At 35.4% G+C, this 22,876-nt stretch overlaps 1 protein-coding gene across 1 annotated transcript; it reads left to right on the forward strand.

The window, feature by feature from the left end:
* The first annotated feature begins 10,215 nt into the window (after positions 1–10,215).
* LOC114719144 (BEL1-like homeodomain protein 4) lies at positions 10,216–16,798 on the forward strand. The gene is made up of 5 exons (XM_028904605.1): positions 10,216–10,355; positions 10,615–11,939; positions 13,000–13,385; positions 14,008–14,068; positions 15,775–16,798. The coding sequence occupies exons 2-5, from the start codon at positions 10,689–10,691 to the stop codon at positions 16,417–16,419; spliced, it is 2,343 nt and encodes a 780-aa protein (XP_028760438.1). The 5' UTR covers positions 10,216–10,355; positions 10,615–10,688; the 3' UTR covers positions 16,420–16,798.
* The last annotated feature ends 6,078 nt before the right edge of the window (positions 16,799–22,876 follow it).

Genomic DNA, 22,876 nt, shown 5'->3' on the forward strand with positions numbered 1-22,876 from the left:
GTATGATTGAAATTATCTCTTGATAAGAACCTCCTACAGTCAATATATAAGGATATTTTATAGAAATATGAGAGATAAGGTAAATTAAGATATTGTATTTAGAATTAAATCTAACTTCCCAATTAACCCTTATATTAAAAATCAGAGGTAAGATCAACTTATATTCAGGGTACATTGTAATGTGTGTACATTCTCCATCTCCACCCTCGGAATAACCAGTGATATTGAAAATTATTGTAGGAATTAACATGCTGCGGTTTATTAATTAAATAAGTAAAATACTCTTAAGTACCTTTCTAATTTATATAAATTACACAGACTTTCTCTCAATTTTGAAAATATATAGTTTCGTCCAATAAGTTAACATTGTTAGGAATATTCTTAAAAGATTCTAAAACTATTATTTTTAACTGAGATTTATATTATAATAAATATTATTTACTGTTTTACCCTTCATTTGAATAAATTTTTAAATTATATTTTTACAGGTACATGAATTTTATTCAGTTAAAGAAAATTTAAAAGACTTGATTAAAAATTTAACTAATTTTTTAAATAAATATATATGCATACTTGACTGAATATGTTTATAAATTTTTATAACAAAGATGTGTTTAAACATTTTGAATTATAAATTTACTATGAACAAAAATTATGTATTTAAAATATTTTTTTACAATTTAAAATAAATCAAAGTACATAACTTTTAATGAATGTGATAAAAAATTAAAATCAGAAAATTTTATGATTAAAATCAAAGTTAATAAATTTTATAACACATTAGAAATTTTAAAAATATATGTATCATAATTATTTTTTGATTTTATAAAAAATATTTTTTATAAAATATAAATTTCTAAATAATTATTAAGTCAAAAAGGGATATTTCGATAAAAAAATAATTTAAAGTTAAATTTAATATTCAGTTAACGGTTTGAATGGATAGAAATAAAACCTTAAATATAAAAAAATGTTTATGTAACATACGTTTTAATTTTAAAGAAAGTTTATATACGTTTTTAAAATAAAGGAAAGATTTATGTAATTAAGATAAAACAGAAGGGTGTCAGTATATTTTACTCTAATTAAATTTGATTCTATGGGATTGCAAGAGATATTTCTTGTTATCCGCCTGTCATTTTCTTGTCTTCAATGCACGTTGTACTTCACGTTATTAGTAATTTCCAATTAACTACCTCATCAGAATTGAAAGAAAAAAAAAAGTAGTTAACTCATTTATTTTATTCTTCAATAAAGAATTTTTAAATTTATCCATATTTAAGAGCATATAATACAAGTATTACATTAAACTTCAAATTTTCTTCTAATAAACTGTAACAGGGCTAATATTGAAGAAAGCTAATTAACCCACCACATGACACGTACGTGTGTAATATGCTATTTTCAATCCTTAATATAAGAGCTAATTAATTAATTTGAATAAATTAAATAAGTTTGTTAAGTTATATATTTATAATAAATATGTGTTATCTTTTTTACAATATTTTTACTAATAATGTATATCAGTTAGAACTATTATTTAGTAAAACTTTTAACATATGCAACTACTACGATAATTACTTTAAAAAAACAAAAAATATAAGAAATAAAGTGAATTAATGTAGTACAACCTCCAGTTCTAATTATAAGAGCTAGTTGACTAATTTGAGAAAATTAAGAAAAGAAGTTAAGTTAGTTATTTTGTTCTCTTTCTTAAAATATCCTTGCTAACTAAATATATTGGCTATAACTACTATTGTTAGGAGGACAATTTTTAAAAAAATATATAAATATAAGAAAAAAGTGGATTGGGGTCTTATATTTATGATCAAAATAAAAGTCAAATAAGATCTTATATTAAGAATCGGAGGTAGTATGTATTAAATTGTCAATTCTTTCTAGAACGCGACTTATACCAGTGACAAGAGAGGTATGTCCTTTTTATACGTGTGATATATATATATATATATATATATATTTTACTAGAAGTGTTTGCTATTTAATAAAATTTACCATCTTATAAAAAGGATATTGTAAATCAATAAGCAATCATTTATATATCATATCAAGGCGTCTAATCTGCTGGAAGTGTTAATTAGTCTCACAAATTAAAGCAAGGTAGTTAAGTTACTTGTTGTGATAAGTTTCATATATACTACCTCTGGTCCTCAATATAAAACCCTGTTTGAATTTATTTTGATTCCAAATATAAGACCCCAATCTATTTTGTCTCTCGTACTTATACATTTTTTTTCAAAGTAGCCCTTCTAATAATAAGAGTTCTAGTCAATACACTTGATTAGCAAGGATATTTTAGAAAAGACAACACCTATTTAAGATAAATAACTAGCTCAACTTACTTTCTTAATCTCCTCAAATTAGTCAACTGGCTTTTATAATTAGGACCGGAAGTAGTATATAATACTACATGCGGTCTTTAATATAAAAATTAGTTTGACTTTTAATTTAATCTTAAATATAATACTTCAATATATTTTATCTTTCATATTTATTCATTTTTTTCAAGATAGTTTTTGTAGTTGTTGCATATGTTAAATATTTCATCAAATGTTAAAGCTAATACATTTGATTAATAAGAATATGTTAGAAAAGACAACACTTAGTTATGACAAATAACTAATTTAACAAATTTTTTAATTAATTCAAATTAGTTAATTAGTTCTTATATTAAGGTCCGGAGATAAGTACTATTACGTTTGAAATTTTTTTATGTATAATTTAAATATGTGAAGTAATTATTCTTGATATTAACTAATTAATTATGTTTTGATATGACATATCAGAACCAATATGGCTTCATCATGCATCGACGGTTCTGATTGAAGACACCTCAGTTGTTCTGAGTGACCATGCATGTGGAAAAGGAAGCTCCAAGCTCACATCGCTTAGTTTAATATCTTTATCTCACAGTTTAAACATCTAATTAAGGATCAATTAAATACCAACTAAATTAATTAATTTTAAGATGGTGGCTTCAATTTACATGCTATTTTTCATTTCATTCATAATATCACATAAAGCTGCTGGTTAGTGGCAAAGCCAACAATACCCTATTAGAGGTGAAATTTAATTAATTTAAAAATAATTAATTTAAACACAACAGTTTAATAATTTTTTTAAAAAAATTATATACATGTCATATATATGTCCTCCCCTTGATTTTATGTTTTGGAATGGTTTTACAATAAAACATGTCAATTTCGATCAATGTGTTATAATATAACAAAATAAGGAACAAATTGATCAGAGATTTAAACAAACAACAAATGATGAGAATCGAGTACCGGATCTCCATCACCGTGATATTTTGTTGAACTTATGACTCGTTTTTTGGGGAAATGATGACAAATATTCTAAATCAATTTAAAAATTCAATAACAATCTTCGAAATCAATTTAAAAATTATAATGATATTTATTTATAAAATATTAAATATGAAACATTGGATCAAAAGATCCAATGGTGGTGAAGGAAAAAAGAGGGTAGAGGAGGAGTAGAGGAGAGGAAGGGTAGAGGAGACAATCCTCTTCCTATTGATGGTAATTATTCTTCATCTAATCATAAAAATATCCTCTTCAGAAATATTTTTAATTGTATCTTTGTATTTAAAATCTAGAGAATTTGCAATTATTTAATTGAGCACCACACAAAGAAACAAGGCAATAATTATTTATCTATAGAAAAGATATTTTATTTATATAAATAAATCAAGAATACATTTTTATATTCACTTGTATATAACTCGTCGCCACAGATCACCTGGTAGGTATATATATTAAAAAAAACAGATAATTCGATATATAAGAATCGCAAAATTTCTATTTTTCTTGTACTTGTTTCACTATAAATGGGGAACAAATAAATATATGGAAGGGACATTTGGTTGAACTAATGAAAAAGGGTTTGAGGTAATTAATTAAGGAGTAGAAAAAAGTGAATGGAAGGAAATGTGTGTGTGTGTGTGTAGTTGGTTGGGATTATATTGCATATCTGAAGATAGGATGGTTGTGCCGTAGAGTCACCATCTACGCTTGCAATTTGCCATCACACAAAAGCGATACACAACATCTTTTTCTGCTTTCCCTCAACAAACAGTGACACTTGCGCTATTTCATTTATAATTAAGCTTTTCATTTACATTTCACACCTCCTATTCCCATCTACCAACTTTATCTACACCAAAACCCAAATAAATGAACAAGCTAGCTATTATTATTAATATTACTTCATGCATATGCTATAATAATTTTTTTGAATATGCGCAAGCTAAGTATATATACTTTTGTTTTTACAGAGGCATGTTTTGGACTTTACAACTTTGAGGGAACTTTTGATTGAGATCCTGGAACCGAAAAAGGCGACAAAATGTGTGTGTGAGTGTACGTACTCCAAAAGACTCATGAGCCTTACAGTAAAATATGTTTTGTTGTGATCAGCATAAGCATTTTAGTCAATGTGCGCCTTCAAAACAAGCCAAAGAGCCACTATCAGAATCTAGAATAAGCCTTTTCAGAGCTCCTAAAGCGTTAACTTTTAACCTTATTATTAATATATATATATATATATATATAAATATAACTCTACCCATACAAGCTACCATCAGATAGACTCGCAGACATGATGAACGCGCTAATTAACGTTGTCGAATAGTGTCACATAGGCCATCGTCACAGCACAGTTAATTAAATGTAGACTACCCAGAAACAAAGATTGGTTCAATATTCATATACATAAATCTGCCTACCAAAGGGATTTTGGTTTCATTGCTGATTCTTAATTCTTAATTTATTGATATTAATTTGATATAGCCATTTGTTGAAGGCTGAGCGCCCCCCTTTGGGAGATCCTCATGGCAAATTCGCAAGATTAATGTAAAATTTGGTTGGTCATTATGATGATCGATGCTATATATATTGCTTCAAAATGTTAGGTTGTTCTTTTTCAGGAGATCTGTTCATTCACGTACATTTCCTCTAGAAGGGCATTTATGAAAAGAGAATAAGAGTGGGTATGAATGAAAGATCTCTTCTACACCCTTGAGTTAAATATATAAATATATATATAAGTATTACCGAAACGATAACAACAGAATGAATACTGTATATTTTCATTTGTATGTCATGAAAAAGAGGTTCTTTTTCTATTCATGCAAACCAAAATAAATATAAACTTGGCCGAGGATGATTTTCACATGGTGGGGGATCACTGAAATTAGTGTAGTGAAGCATTCACTAAAGATTCACCTAAACTGTAATGTATGTGAAATGAGATTGGGAAAATAACGTAGCATCGATCACTTTTTGTTTTCACCGAAAGAAGGTGAAATGTGTGTGTATTGTTAGTGATGTATGATAGACTATGTATCTACTATAGGATTACACATACTTTTCAGCCCACATCCATAATGATGTGTTCATATATTAATTGCAACTAGAAATCCTCCAACAAGGTTGAGTCTCGCAGGATTAATCTCTGCCTAATGCTAAGTTTTGCCGGTAACGTTGTGACACGAACCTACGACGGCTCATCTACATGCAGCGGATTTAGTATTTTAGAATCATTAAACTTTCTTTCATTTGTTGTATGATTAAAAGAAGCTGGTAGCAAATCTCACCCCAGCAAAAACATCCATAGTGAGAATTCTAAACAAAATAAGGGAAAATTGAGCATGTGCAGGATTTGTAGAAACTAGCAAGACAACCTAGTTAATGTGATGTGTATGTGAGGCATTCTCGATGAAAATGTGGGCTTGAAAGAATTAAGACTTCATCACTGCCAATAAGACAAATCATACAATCAGAAGAAAAAGCCACCATCAAACTTCTCCATGGTGATCACATGTAGTAAATACACCAATATTGATGTGTGCAGCTGAGCACTTTTTTCTTTTTCTTTTTTAAATTGTTGGTTTACACAGGTTAACATCTTCTTTTATCATTCACAAACAATCCCATCATCCTTTTTATCCGAATTTCTTTAATTTCCATCGATCGATATATATATTTTAGTAATGAATGCCATATCAGGTCGATGGATATTGATGCTAAGTGAGGCATATGCACCCAAACAAAGCCATCAGGCTCGTACTTTGAAATTGAAAGACAACGCCATCAGAATGTGCTTGAAATTAAGCAAACACATCAACTTTTGGTCCCCACATATCTAAGTAGCTGAAGGATTTTAATAAGAGAACATGGAAATGGAAACTACCACTATATTGTGCGTAATGTGTGTGTGTGTGTGTGTGCATTGCTCCGTGTCAACCTAATGATGCTGCCGTATCCCTCCATCTATCCCCACTTAGGTGTCTAATGATGGTAATATACTAATTCCCCTTTATATATGTACCTAGTTAGGCAACTTAATTATATATTAGTTAATTATATCAACAAAGCTGTTGTCTTCATCATCATGATGATGATAATTATATGTAAATCGCATAGTGATGCCAAAAAGGCAAAGCCTAGAGGCAATATATGCGCTTTAAAGTTGAAAAGTTGAACCACCATGAACCCAAAGGGGTGGCTCTTGTTCCTTCTAACTTTCCCAAAGCAGTGCGGCACTTGAAACATAGAACGTGATGTTGCGAACTTTAAAAAAATGTTAAAAGATAGCTCACAGAGATATACCTGGCAGAGAGAGAGAGACAGGGATGATAAAACTAACACAAATGAACCTGTAATCCGATAACATGAAAGCTTCTGGTCGCTCCTAATTTCAAGTTGTTAACGTCTATTATATTAAATTGAAAAAGTCTAGCATATATTATGCAGATCAATTTCTCTCGAGTCACGAGGATTCTCCATGGATTATGAACTCTGATATTGCATGTTAATTCTGCTTTAAAAAAAGAAAACTAATAGACGAGCCAGGGAAGCTCCGAGGTAAAAATAAATGACACGTGGTGAGCCGACTTTGGCACGTGAGGGGGAGGGGGGATAATTGGGTTAATGCAATGATGTGAAGTGGGGCCCCAAGAGGCCTTGGTACGTGCGAGGGGGAGGGTGGGATTCACGTGACATGAAAAGAAGGTTGGGATGTCAATTTAGTGAATGGGGTTAGCAGTTGGAAAAATAAAGGCAAATTGGTGTGTTTTTGTTTTCGGCCTCTCAATTGAGTAAAATGAGTAGCAAATCGGAGAGAGAGCCTGTTCATCAGATTTAATTAATTACATAATTAAAATTAAAAACCCCTTCAACAAGTTGCATTTGGAGCAACCCAACTCCCTACTTTCTCCCATTGATTTCCCTATCACGTAATCCTGCTTGCATTTCAAGCCACCCAACATTTGTCAATCCCCGAATCAATATTTATTTAAAACTCATATCCATACGTTAATTAATTAATTACCAGCTTATTATATATAACCCAGAAGAAGCCAGCACATATATCATCATCACCATATATTTTTATAACCTATTCAGCTGATGACATACGTGTATAAATAATAATGTGCATATATTATACATTAAATCATCAAAGTCTACACTTTATATTTAAGGTTTTTTGTGCACGTCAATGACTAGAATTAATATAGATATATCCATGTTCATTCGTATTGTTAAGTATTTATGATCAAACTGTACGAATTTTTCTTCTCTTGCCTTCTTTCCTTTGAAATTTCGACCTATAGTTTATAATCTATTCACACAAGTAATCAAAATGAAGTATCAATTGCTTAAGCTATCGAAGGCCATTAATTAATACAGTAATTCCTTGCATTATTATTATAATCATCCGACCCAATGATTTTTTTTTAAAGAGACAACATATAGGGAGGGGAATATGAGATTTCAAATGACATGTCTCTATAATTGAGGATATGATAGGCACAACCGAAGAAGTTGCACATGCAGTGAATATGGATTATATATGAACGATATTATTCCCAACTGAATGGAAAAGGGGGGAAAAAAAGGAATGAAGATTGGGTTAATTAGCAAAAGGTGGAGGAAGCTATTATTCGAATTTCAGATGGCAACATCAGTATTCAGACTCCACTTTTCACATGGCTAATATTTAGCACATGCATGAACCCTAACCGTTAGCTATTTAATTCCCAAAAATAAATTTATCTTTCTTTTGGTACCAATATGGAAACATGTCTCCAAGTTATGTTAAAATATTATTATTATTCACCATCACCTTGAAAAGATATTTCTTCTACAACAAAAGCATCCCTTTCAAATTCAGCCACACAAAATATTAAGTACAGTGTTTTTTTCATTGAGAGAAATACTGGATCTTGATTATTTTTTTCTCCCTTCATCAGATGAAACGCAATTATTTGACAGAAATTCCTTGTTTTTGGCTTGATGTGTGACTAGCGGAATTATATTTTATTTCATTTAAGGATGTCGAGTAGTAGTTAGCTAATTTTTATTCCTTAACATCCAGAATTATATGTATGAAGTAAAGTGGTTAATTATTTATGGAAGTTGCTAACTAATTTTATCTTTAATATTTTATTTCTGCTTTGGAAAGAAAACGAAGTAAAGGATAACGCTGATGAAAATATTAAACGGAGGTTATATTCGATCGTTCATATTCTGGGGCAGGATCATAATTAACCAGAAATAAATTAAATATTACATCAATATAAAGTTTTCAAAGTTCGTAGCTATTTTTAAACCCCTGGTCTGGGTTTTTGTATATGTCAAAAAAGAAAAAAAAAAACAGAGTTCTGGATTTCAACAAGACTAAAGGCTGCTTTCTTGGTACATCGATAATAATTTTTATTGCTATGCCAATTTTTTTAATCAAGCACGCCTTTCATGTCATCATAATTAATTAATAATACATACGATTTTAAATTATTTTTAACAAAGAATGCTTATGGCATGTAGCATTCCATTACAAGTGAAAAGATTTTGAGGGGCGAAAGTACGATTTGAGCTAATGGAAATATGTAGGTTTAATTACTATAGCATAACGCCAATTCGCACTCTCGGGTCATTCGTTCAATTAATTAACAATTAATTCCCCATGAAATCGTTAAGTAGATAATTATTGTAAATTTAAAATTTAACAAATCGTGCGTGTGTTTCGAAATTATTAATAAAACGTAATTAAAAAAATTATGAAGAGGGGAACATATAGAAAACACCTGTAAAAATGAAAGGCTAAACTAAAAGGGAAAACGAACATGGCCCAACCTCAAAGCGGTTAAGGGTACTTTTCGGACATTACAGAACTTATATCTCTCACACAAAACCTAACTTCTCCCACCCTAACCTTTGCTATGGCACGTGCCATCCGTCAACTTCATGTGTACTGTAACCTTCTCTCTCTCTGTTTTTTTTACTTCTTTTTAATTATTATTATTATTTTATTTTATAAAATCCCTCTTCTTCTTCTTCTACCTGTCTTGGCTCTCTCGGGCTACAAATGAATTGGCAGCACTTGAATCTTCTAAAATAGCCTTACCAACTAAGAGGGCTACGTGCGATTCGCAATCATTACCCGGGGCACTATCGTCATTCCACCTCATCGAAAGATGGTGGTAGTTCGGATCATTGAGATGACTTTCTACTGACCTTATCTTTTATTTGATTCCGTAGTTTGCGTTCATTTCCAAACGACGTATTCAAATAACAATAATATTTTTAAAAAATTTTAATTAACAAAAATCCGGTCGATGGCCTTCTTGTCATTTCACGCCACTCAAAAGCCAATCCATCCCCACTAAAATTTGTTAAAATTATTGAAACCTCGCGTTTACGGGCCTTCGACTTGCGCTTAATTACATATTGAATACTAAAAAAATTTGTTCTCCGGATAAGGTCATTGTGGTCATTCCCCGGCGCGTATACGTTCCGTAAGTTTTATTATTATGATTAATTTTCCGGGTACGTGGAATTAACAGGAGAGAGAAGGTTAAAAAAATGGACGAAAAAGACATATTATTGGAGTTTTGGGGGGGAAAAACAAAAAGGAGGAGGGTGGAGAGTGAAGAGGAGGGAAGAAGAGCGACCGCGTCCCTTTCCTGTGTCTTGTGTGGTTTATTTATTTAAATAGAGATATAAGAGACCCCCCCCCCCCCAAACAAGGCTTGGTTATTCATTTTATTATTTTGTTGCGAGTAAGTTGCATCTTTCTTTTTCCAGAAGTGATTGCAAAAACACTTACTGCAAAGAGCAACAAAGAGAAAGAAAAGGAGAGAAAGAGAAAGAAAGAGACGACAGGCGACAGAGCGACAACACAGCCCGAAAGGAAATAAGAGAGAGTGAGAGTGAGTGTGTGTGAGAGAAGAAATTGAACAAGCTTTCAATACCGCAGAAGGGAAAACGATGTCTGAGAGCTTCACATCCTTTCATACCCTGCAACTCTAAGAGGTACCGGCGCATATATTCGTGTGTATATATATCTATAGATGAGCACGGCTGAAAATGATGAACAGCAAAATCTAAGCAATCTTACATGAGAGAGAAAGTGGCCGCTAGCTGCCTAGCCGCGCTCTTCATTCCTTCTCTATATCTTTCTATGTTTTATTTTAACATATAATTGACTTCAATTATAGGTGATTGGTGTTGTTGGATTTATTTCGGTTGCTCCAGCGCTGATCCTTAATTACTGAATTCAATTATTGGACAGCACTTCCAGGGTAATTAAGTTGAGGAGAGAAGACCGGCGACGACGACGATGATGAACAAGAAGAAGATTTTAACATGGGAATAGCAACACCGCCAGTCCTTCCGCCGATTCTTTCTCACTCCACCAGGCCCCACCATTCCTGTTCTTCCATATTAGACTCCAATTCTATGTCCCAGGATTATCACCAAGGAATCTTCGCCTTCTCGAATGGGTTCGAGAGATCCACTCTAACTCAGCACCACCAGCAACACCAGCAGCAGCAGCAACAACAGTTAGCGCAGCAGATCCGGAGAGACAAGGTGAGGGTGCAAGGGGGGTTGGACCCGCCGCCGCCGCTAGTGGGTATAGAGGAAGAAGAATCTGGAAACCTTCCCGTGTATGAAACCGGAGGGATGTTATCTGAGATGTTCAATTTCCCTCCTCCCGGAGCCACCGCCACTGAATTGTTGGAACAACAACACCAACCAGCTGCCGCGACGGCCATGTATCGGACCTCCAGGCCGCAACCACTGGCCACTGATTGGTACAGACAAGGGATGTTAAGTGGGTTGGAAAATTCAAAGAATCAGAATAGCCGTGACAATAGTAGTCTACTAGAGCAGCATCATCATCATCATCATCCTCCTCAAATTCCAAGCATGAATGCGGACTCGGCTGCCGCCATGCAGCTTTTCCTGATGAACCCACAAACAAGATCGCCTTCTCCTACTCAGAATCCCACTCCTAATTCGACCTCTCTCCAAGGCTTCACTACTCAAGGAGGGGGTTTCGGCCAATTCACATGGGCTCCTCATACTTCTCAGCAAGGAGCACCAGCCACGGCTGCTAATCCACCTCAAATTGGAGGGGTTATGGAAGCTCAAGGTCTTTCCTTATCGTTGTCATCGTCGTTGCAACACTTGGAAGCCGCGAAAGCCGAGGAATTGAGGATGGGAGACAGTGGGTTTCTGTATTACAATCAAGGATCCGGAGGGTCTTCGTCTGCCCAGTATCCGTACAAGACATTGCATTTCCAAGGGTCCGTCGGAGCAGGTCAGAACCACCAGGGACATGTGGGGTTCGGCTCATCAATAGGGGTGGTGAATGTGCTGAGGAATTCAAAGTACGTGAAAGCCGCACAAGAATTGCTCGAAGAATTCTGCAGTGTTGGGAGAGGGCAATTCAAGAGGAATAAATTCGGCAGGCAAAACTCAAACCCTAGTTCCAATCCTCCTACCGGTGGTGGTGGTTCTTCCTCTTCATCAAAGGATCCTCCTCCTTTGTCGTCGGCTGATAGGATTGAGCATCAGAGAAGGAAGGTCAAACTTCTATCCATGCTTGACGAGGCATGTCATCTCTACTTCTCTCTTCCCTCTCTCTCTCAACCTCTCTCATCCTTAAAGAGTCAAGGTCACCCCAATCTTTATTATTCTGTTCTATTTACTCCATTAATATAATTAAATTAAACTACAGGAATGAACAATTAATGAACACAGTTCTCCGGCCGGTATCTTGAATTATTATATAAAACCAGAGAGAAAAAAGGCCGGCTTGTACTATAATAGGGTTCCATAGTATCATCAGTCGGTAGGTGCTTGATCAATGTTTTATTATATTAGAACCTATTCATTATTTTAATACTTGCATCTGATTGGTGGGGATGATTTGAGATTGGTTTGGTGAAAACCATGAGAGAGAGAGAGTGACTTTCCATTATAGAAGAAGCGACGTTCCTTCTGATTAGTAATTTAGATTAAATGATAGATAGAGCCCAATATAATTAAATCCCACTCACACCCCTATTACGTAGTAATTAGTTGTTATGACTTATGAAGGCCATGGCCACTCCCACCTCTCCTCTTTCCTCTCCTCCCTAAAAGTGATCCATCAGCCATTGTTATCATATCTCGGTTGACCGAGAACGCGTGGGTCGTCTTTCTTCTTTTTCTTTTTCCTTCTTCTTTAATTATTATTTTTTCTTTTCATTTTTTAAAGGGAATTGTTTGGGCACCTATTAAACCCGAAGGATATTCTTGCCTTCGTCCTTAACAACCATATGTACCCCGAATCTTTCGATCGACTCAGACAACTATGGTTTCATCACATCATCCGCCTGTCAAACTAATTATACATATGAATGCACATTTTGTCTTCGTTTTCACATTTTGCATGTGTTGACTCACCTATATCTTAGTCTCCGATAAATTGAGAACCATATTGATGAACATCGCCTGTCTCTTTTCCTACCTGTGGATATATTATTTCTATCTCTTCATTAAATATATAATTATCTAACGCCATCATCCATCGGTCACCAATCAAAAACATTAAAACCATACAGATATATGATTATGCATGTATACTGTACATTGGGAAGATGAGAGAGTTAAACTTTGGGGCATGCAGGTGGATCGAAGATACAACCACTACTGCGAACAAATGCAAATGGTGGTGAACTCATTCGACATGGTAATGGGATTCGGGTCTGCAGTGCCATACACGGCCTTAGCTCAGAAGGCGATGTCGCGCCATTTCCGGTGCCTGAAGGATGCGATAACGGCGCAGCTGAAGCACAGTTGTGAGTTGCTGGGTGAGAAAGACGGAGCAGGAAGCTCAGGTTTAACCAAAGGAGAGACGCCGAGGCTGAAGCTTCTGGAACAAAGCCTGAGACAGCAGAGAGCCTTCCACCAGATGGGCATGATGGAACAGGAAGCGTGGCGACCCCAAAGAGGCCTCCCCGAGCGATCCGTCAACGTTTTGCGAGCCTGGCTCTTCGAGCATTTTCTTCATCCGTACGTCACTCTCGTCCACTTTTACTTGCCTACTTGATGTCTCCCTTCTTCTTCTTGTTTTTCATGTGATGATATTAACGTAACATGATGATATGATGAATGGTTGAGTGGAAAAAGCAGCAGGGGGCGTATGCGATAATTTAAGAAACGGAGAGAAAAAGGAGCGGCAGAGAGAAAGAGTGTCGATCGAAAAGCCATAATTTAAGAGCCGTATCGGATCATCGTTTAGAGCAACAGCTAGCAATACTGCAGAAATATTGCAGTGTCCTTGGGATGTTTTTTGCTAGCGAAAAGCTGTAAAAGATGATATGGCATTACTGCGATCTCAAACTTCAATTTCCTTTTCGCTAGATTAAGTGATCATTAAGGCGTAAGGGGGTCATAGGGTGTATAGAGAGAGAGAGAGAGGGAGGGAGAAAGTGGTCAGTGTGTGCAGTGATCTACTTTGCTTCTACTATAGCAGCCAGGACGTAGATCTTTCTTTCTTTATTTGTCTTCGATTGTCACGCCCATGAAGGGAAAGAAGGAAAGTTGGGAGGTTAGGGAAGGGTACAGAAAGCTCGATGTCTCTTTATACGGTTAAGGCAAGGACTCTGATGTCGTTTCCTGGTCTCTTTCTCAGGTATCCAAGCGATGCAGATAAGCATCTGTTGGCTCGACAGACTGGCCTCTCGAGAAATCAGGTGCGTCTCCTTCCCTTTCCCTCCCTCTTCCCTCACCCTAGAGAGAGAAACTTAACAATGAGACAATTTTTAGGCTGTTTGCTTAATTGAGCACACGGCCCACATCCATCAAGTAACCAAGATAAAAGAAACACATGGAAGAGAGAGAGATATATGATACACACACTCACACTCACAAGGGACCAGCAGTAATATCAGATGCAACTTACATGGTTTTGAACTTTTGGCTTTTGTTTCTCTGCTTTCTCCTGTCTTTCTTTCTTTTAGACAAAGACAACCGCAACGGAGGTTGTTCTCTTGTTTTCTTTCTTTTCCCTCTTTTTCAAGTTTTTAATATTTTACTTCGGATGCTTTCCTTGGTGACATACATTCTGAAATTAAACGAGAGCAGAGACAAGTACAGAAGCAATGAGACACCAAAGTTTTGCTGTACTCGAATCTCTCCCTTCACTCCCTCAGTCACTTGTCTTCTCTCTCATATCAAATGTCCTCACCCAACTCCACGATACTAATCATAAATATGGGAAATAAATGTGTACTTTCTCAATATATTTATATCCTCTCCCTCGTGGTATTTCCTCAAATTTTAAAGAGTGCCTTCATCATATCTTCTGCTAATGCCATTTTTATGCTACCTCGTTAACTAATAATATTAGTTTCTTCTGGTGTCTATAATCTAGTGTGGTGTATACATATATATTTATATATATATGGTTTCTGGGACGTTTCACTTTCGTCCTTATTCATGTCCTTTTTGCATAAACCGGCACAAAATTTTTCCTGCATCATCCTTAACATCTTTTTACATCAGCATTTTGTACTTTTCCTGATGAAAAACAAAAATTTGAAGTTGCCTAGCAATTTATGTTGTTATCATACAGAACCCTTTTCCTGCATCAGCCTAATCATTTTTGTCGATCTTGTGCTCTGCACTAATAATGTACTTTTTTGTATTTTTTTTCTTAAAAAAATAAAAACAAAAAGCCCTTGTGCTAGAGGAATAATAGAAGATCAGAGTGCATGCATGTAATTAACTGAGCTGAACCAGAAAACAAAAACCTATTTGCCTACCGTATCAAATGGATGCCTAGATCCATGCTAGAGTCAGTGAAGCGAAGACCTAATTAGGTCATTCGAAGTACTGTCGACTGTTAGAAGAAACTGCTGATGAATAGTTTTACACTTATGCTAGAGAGATTATCACATAATCATATATAGTGCAGATTCCCCGGTGTCTAATCACTGTTCAGGAACGCACGTACGGACAAAACATTAATGAGTCAGAAATCACTTCTTCTTTTTTAAATATGATCTGACATAAAAGACCCATTTGTTAAAATGTGAACAAAATACGATGGTATCTATAATAATTTGCTGGTGTTATGCATGTTGTATTATATATCTATTAACCTTAGAGTGAGCTGGCTAGCGTTGCATTCATGCATACAGTAATTTCTTATATTTATATTCAGATTCTTTGTTCATTCATGAAGGGTTAAATCATCTGTATAAATGTGACAAATTGACAAGTATAAATAGCGCTATCACTATTATCACTAAGAAGTATTTATTTTTTAACTTTTGTTCAGTGACATTTAAGACTTGTACTGGCAATTAATAGTGATTGATACATGTGTATATATTTATTTGAATATGTATATACAGAATAGGAAGGGTGAATTGTGAGAACTTGAATGTTTGTGCAGGTATCAAACTGGTTCATTAATGCCAGGGTCCGGCTGTGGAAACCTATGATAGAAGAAATGTACCAACAAGAACTTAAAGAAGTAGAAGGAGAAGAGAGAGAAGAAAGGAACCAAGGCAACAATAACAACAACGTCGCACAAACTCCAACCACAGCAGCAGCAACTTCAACAGAAGCAGCGCCACCACCATCCACAACAACAACAACCACAACACCAACAACGACACTCACAACATCAGCAGCAGGCAAAAGATCCCAAATCAATGCTTCTGATGGCGACCCTTCACTCATTGCAATCAATACCCAACCCTTCTCGGAATCCCAACCAAACCACTCTTCCTCTGCCATCACCACCGCTCCAACCGCCGAAGTTGCCGCCACTTCTGAGGTGGCGCCACCCTCGTCTCAGTGTTATGACTCAGACCTGCCCCTTCACAGATCAGTGCCTGCAGATGACACGTGTCGCCATGGCAGCCTCGTTGCAGCAGATTACGGGACCGCCTCTGCTAATTCTGACATTGGTTCTACTCTCATTAGGTTTGGGACCACCGCCGGTGATGTTTCGCTCACCCTAGGGCTACGCCACGCCGGGAACATCCCTGAGAAAGCTCCTCCTTTCTCGGTTAGAGACTTCGGAGGCATTTGAACTTCCCATATATTACAATATTAAATGATATTATTTCCATATATAGGAAGTTAATTGCTCATTATATTATGAGAAAAGGGGAACACTTTTTTTCTTCGTCACTTTTATTCCCTCATGTTCCTCCCTCTTAGATTTGCATTATTATTGGAGAAAAGGCAAAATGGGGATACAATATGAGAAACATAGCGTTACGTACACTATAGCTAGCTTGTATAATTGTATAGGAGGTTGTTTTAATTTCCACCTTCTCCCCTCCATCCATATATGTGTACTCAGGGTTTGTACTTCAATTTGATAGGACTTGAACTGATTAATCACTAGAATAACAGGAGCTTATACTTCTGGTATACGGAGAGAAGCTTTTGATTGCCTTACGTTACAATCAACTTTGTACGGCCCTTCCGTTTTATTTGATGATTTCTTTTATCAATGTTTCGTTCTAAGAATACTGCTACCAATTATTGAAACCAATATCCTACTTTTAATCTGCATATTATGGCCTCAGTTTAGTTTTCATTAGAGTAAGCTTGGGACATGTGCATAGAATTCAAAGTAAATCCACTAAATGCGAAAAATGTTACTTACTTCTTAATTACAACTTTTATAAATATATTGATGATATATGAAATACTCATAGCTATACTGATAGCGAAAGTGATAGAAACTAATTTCAATCTTCACTTATTATTTTAATTCTGCTACTAATAATAGTATATCCCTTAGTCTAGAGGTTGTTAACACAACCATTTGTCAGCTTCTTGACATGATTATAAAGGCTTTGCACCTACTGCATATATACTTAATGTAAAGTTGTATGATATAGAAAGGCTACGGGCGAACTTGACCAAAAAAAAAAGCTACTAATTACAAATTAAGTGTTATATATATTGGCACTCTAGCTAATTAAACTTCTCAACTTTTAAATTTATATAAAGCTTAGTTACCTAATGCAAAAGGTTAAAAGATGAGTTCTAAGCACTACTTTTTATAAATTAAGGCAACAAATGTTAGTTTAGTTGGCAAGATCGATGCAACGTTATTAATTCCCCAAGGGTGTAAGGTTTGAATCCTGCCATCGATATGTGAAATAAAAAATTGTTAGTAGGTAATATGTAAATATTTTTATCAGAACTTTTTTTAATTTTGAAGCTCATCTTGGATTTAATTCTTCTAAATTTCTTGTCTACAGGAAAGATAGGATAAATTGATACTAGTGGAGCAGTTTAGTTCCATCTTCCGGCCTTTTTTCTCATGAAATTAGAAAAATGATTTTAACTTGTCTAGCTACCACTTGAGCTCCCACTAGCAACCGGATGAGAGTTCTCAAGTTCTAATCTCATTCCACATGCATCACAAACGAACAAAGAAAAAGAAATTAAGGAAAGTATCATGGACAGTTGGTGTGTGTTTCTAACAGAATAATATCCCCAACACCCTTGTTGTCTGTCTTCTGTGTCCTTTAATTTATTCTTCGTTTACTTTTAGAAGTTATCGAGAGAATTTGAATTGTGCGCTCAATTTTTTGTTGTGGCCATTTTTTCTCTTCAAGTCCCCCACAAATAAATAAACTCAACCGAAATTTGAATTTCAAATTCACAATATATATAACTAACTATTCAATAATAATCAAATCATTCTTCTAAAACAAGTTAGATTATTGAGTAGGATACTGATATATGAGCGGTCCGAACACAAAAGAAATTAAATTAAGGATGGGATCATTATACCGTTTATATTCTATTGTTATCAGCAGCAGATAACATCGTCTTAAGCATGTTCAGAAGAAAAAAAAAAGGAAGGGTAATAATTGAATAATCCAGGGGTGCGTCAAGATTTTCTAAAATTTAAGAGCTCCAATTAAGTCAAAACTTCCATGCAATTATGAGTTGCATTGTTTGTACGTATAATGCAGCTTTTCTGGTGGATTTGATATTACGGGTACTGCACTGAAAAAAAGAGGATAAAAGCACAGAAACTTTTTCTGTCTTAGATGGGGAAAACAACTTACGTACTTCCTTAATGCTCATGGACCGTAGTTATGTACTTTAGAATCATAAATTGCATAATCAGTACTCTCTCCTTTTTAATTTCCAACTTTCTATTAAAGCTTCAATTAGCTCTACTGTTCTTCGATTGCTACTGCACCAGAAAAAGTCCAAATCCCGAGTTCCAGTCCATGCACGCTTTGGTAGTTCATATGCTAGCTATATATGTAAATATAATAACAATTGCGTAATGGGATTAATTAATTGTATTGTTGTACTAGGAAAACAACCCCTCAATGCCACGTTTTTGCCGTAAAATCCAAAACAAGAAGATTCAACTTGCAAAGCAACAATCACTTGTCACCTAATATCTTTCTTCCTATTTGAGAAACAAAACCCTCCCAGAATAAGTTTTTCTTTCCTAGGCTCTGATCCGCTGCAACCGCCAATCCCAGCTGCTTTCTCTGAAGATTCCAGCCAAGTAATTGCTTAATTGCATATACACGAAAAGTTTCACAACAACGTATAATCCCAGGTAAAGTTTTGGGATTTACGTTAAGATGATATATCTGACAGTAGTAGTCATCATAATAGGCTCATTTTATAGCCAGACCCAGTCACGTACACTTTCCCCTACCTCAAGCATGCCACTGAAAAAGAGATCCGCTGATCTTCAATCATATATGTACATTTACAGCAACGTCACTGTCATTGTATTCAATTTGTTAAACTAGCCCCTTAATAAAATTGTAGACGCTGAATCGTTTTCTAGATCTAACCATGAGGTCTTTTTGAATGGACCATCCTATATATCAGAAAACTGTCATAAGTTTTGCAGCACACACACATATATACAGGACCACATGCTATAAGGCTGCTTCGAGGTTTTAGCTATAGCGATTCAACATTTGTTTTTATCATTCTTTAATTTGACGGAAAGCCAGAATAAGTTTACGCTTATGTTCTTACCCAGGAGAAGCTGTATATATAGTTTCATTTCTGTTGTAATTAACACGCAATTAATACTGAATTTGTAGGGCGAGTGTGGTTGAGGCTCATTGAATGTTGGTTCTGCCTGAGATATATACAGAAGATTGTTCATTGATTATTACGAGATATAATTTTTAATTATAATAATTTATATTTTTAAATTTTTTACTTAGGATAATATATTTTTTATTTGAAATAAATATTATAATAATATATTTTATGGGTAGTAGTGAAATATTAAAAAAAACTATAAAGGTATAATAGTCTAAAAATTTAACTTCCCTCCAAAAATTCCCAATTTAAAGGGGAGCTAAAATAGGGGGGACGGAGAGGATATTTTGGCTTCCCTCTCCTCTAAAATTTTTAACCAAATGAGGGGAGGGGTTCATTTTCCCTCTCCTCTCCTATCCTCCCTTCCAACCAAACACACCATAAGATGGAGGGAATCCCCACTTTTTTTTTTTTTTGGTCAAAGAGAGGGAATCCCCACTTTAGAATGGTTTATTTGTCTCCACTGACTTGGCCCTGCAACGTAACATAACTTCCCCATTCAATGGGGAAACAAACTGACGAAAAATTTTCATTTATTGAGGACCCCACACACGGGCCGGTCTACCAACCAGCTTGCATGGGTAGGCGGGTCCCACATCGACAGAATTCAGTTTTTGGGCCTGGGCCCATTCTTTGCCTCTCCCTGAAATTTTAGGTATCGCAAAATAAATGGAGGTGCTGGCATAGTCGTATATGTGAGTACAGTAGCCATGAGGGCTAGTACAGATAGCTGGTTTCTCCGCATTTAATCAGAGGTTTAATTCTTAGTAGTGTGTATAAAGAGGGTCTCATGGGCAGCAGTAAAACTCCCTCGAAAAGTTTACAATACGAAGGGATTAGTCATTTCTATCCGCAATAAATACCCTAACCGCCGGGGGGGGGGGGTTATGTGAGTGCAGTGACAGGGCAAACATATATGCATTCGTCCCCCACGTCACTTGTGGATAGGCCCTTAGTGGGGCCTCCAGCCCACGTGGTGGTACCAATCTGACGGCTCCGATCCGGTACGGTAGGCTCCATCTGCACCCTCCTTCCTCATTCTGTTCTCACTTCTCACCCTGCAGCTTTCATTTCATTTTTGTTACCTCCTTTGATTATATGAACAAACTTTGATTATATGAACAAACTGAGTTTCCTTCCTAATCTTAGACAAAAGTCTTATCTTTACTCATACCCAGACGTGTCTGTACTTCTTTTACATCGCTAAGATCTTGTTTATTATGATATATGTATTAGGTTTATCTATGGGTACGGCTTTTACACAAAGCGTTCGTCCACTTCAATCATTTGAGTATAATATCGAGATAGCTTTATTTGTGTAAGTAAATTAAGATGGGATGAAATTAAAAACTTGTGAAAGCGTGCTTTTTTGGTACAGTAGTAAGCTTTCCCCGGGGGGGGGGGGAGGGAATCAATCATGATTCAATATTCGAGCTGAGGATAAGGTAGGGTCGAAGGACGAGTGCGACACATGATAGGCAATGTGTATTTACAAAAAGCACATTGATCCAGCAAATCATCACTCATCAGCTTCAGGACCACTCGTCCTACACCGAAAAGTGGCCATCATCTTGCACCACAAAAATCTTTTCTAACTTTCTTTGGTTTCCCTTCAACTCTCTCTCTCTCTCTCTATAGTCATGTGGAGAAATTTCTTTTACTTAAATGAATGTGATTACCAAGTCGTGAGATGCAACAGTACAGTAAACAAAAGAAGGAATTACTATTTGCTACTGTGGAGGTTTGTATTACTTGTGGGAATTAGTTTGACGAAGGAAGTGAGAGGAGAGAACAAGCTAGAAAGTAGATGCAGAAAAAAGAAGAGGGAAACGCAGGTGCCAAATAGGCTTTTTGCCAAAAGCAGCTGCACAAAGAGCATCATTGATGTGCACAAGTTTGAACATTGGTCCGTGATTCCTTCCTCCCATCTCTCTCATTTATTAGTTTTGGCAATTTTCTATCCTCCTCTCTGCACGAGTCGTTGTTCTCAGGTTCATCCCCAAAGATTCTACCCAAAACTTACTGCATGCATTTCACAACAAAGCCGCATGGTAACACAATTTCTTCGAAAAATTCCAAGGAAGCATTTAAGGAATGAAAGTGGGCAGTAGATTCCCATCCATCCCCACCCAGCTGCCTGCTACGTCAACACACATATGATGCAAATCTGAGAAATCAAAATTTTTTTTTTGGCTGGGTGTGGGAGGCCATTGAAAACGATGGAGAATGGCATCTTTTTGGGATTCCAAAGGGGGAGAGAGGAGAGTAAAAGGCAGTTTTCATATGGGGAAGAGAGATGCAAGTGTGATGGAGACCCGAAAGAGACTGAAGGAATGTCTTGGTTTCATTTGATTTGGGGGGGTATGGGACAGTTCAGAACAAAGCATCCAAGTGTGTGTTGGCTTTGTGTTTGAATTTTGAAGATTAAAGGGAAGACATTGGGGGCATGAAAGCTCAAAGTACAGGGGCACATGGACTTGTTGGAGGGGCTGGCCATGGAGTTACCATGAAAGAATCACAATTAGGGAAATTGAATTGAATTGTATGATAGTTATATAGTGGGAGCATGAGCATCTTTCACACACCATTTGTCTTGTTCTTGGTAGATACTATCTTATTGTTTGGTGAATGTCACATCAAATGGACGTCCCCACTGCCCTTTCACTATCCCGAGCCCCCTTTTTTTCACCTTACTTTTCTTGTTTTCTCCTTTTATTTCTCACCTCTCCAATTTCTCCACTGATTGATATATATATATATATATATATATATCAATAATGTTAATTAAGAGATCGATGGTTTGAGTAATGTGGACTGTCTCCAATACATTACTTCCAGCTCTTAATGTAAGAGCTAGCTGACTAATTTAAATAAATTAAGAAAAATAGTTGAGTTAGTTATTTGTAATAAATATGTGTTGCATTTCTTAAAATATCATTGCTAGCTAACTGTATTAATTAGAATTATCATTTTTATAAGGACTATCTTGAAAAAAATGAATAAATATAATAGAAAAAGTGGATTGAGATTTTATATTTAGGATTAAAATAAAAGTCAAACAAACTCTTCTATTAAAAACCAGAAATAGTAATTGATTTGATTTTGCTCTTCGTGCATGGGCGTAATACTTTGAAGTTAACATAGAAAGGCTAAGATCTTGCGGTTATAGACGGTATTATCTACTTGTTGATAATAATACCAGAAAAGGACAGGCTATGATCTTGACATTTAGGGATAAGCTATGAAGTGGATCATACCCTTAAGCCCAAGTCAAAAATTACGTACAATATTGACTCAAATTAATTATAAGATATTTTTCTCCAAAGATTTTCGTGTTTTGAAACATTTGGACAATGAATTATTAATGATTGTTCCTCAAAAATGCCCTTCATAATTTTACATTAAGGTATAGAGATTAGTCATAAATCAAG

Source organism: Neltuma alba, unplaced genomic scaffold (genome assembly GCF_004799145.2).
Source record: "Neltuma alba isolate B1F8T4 unplaced genomic scaffold, ASM479914v2 tig00011895_pilon, whole genome shotgun sequence".
NCBI lineage: Eukaryota > Viridiplantae > Streptophyta > Magnoliopsida > Fabales > Fabaceae > Neltuma > Neltuma alba.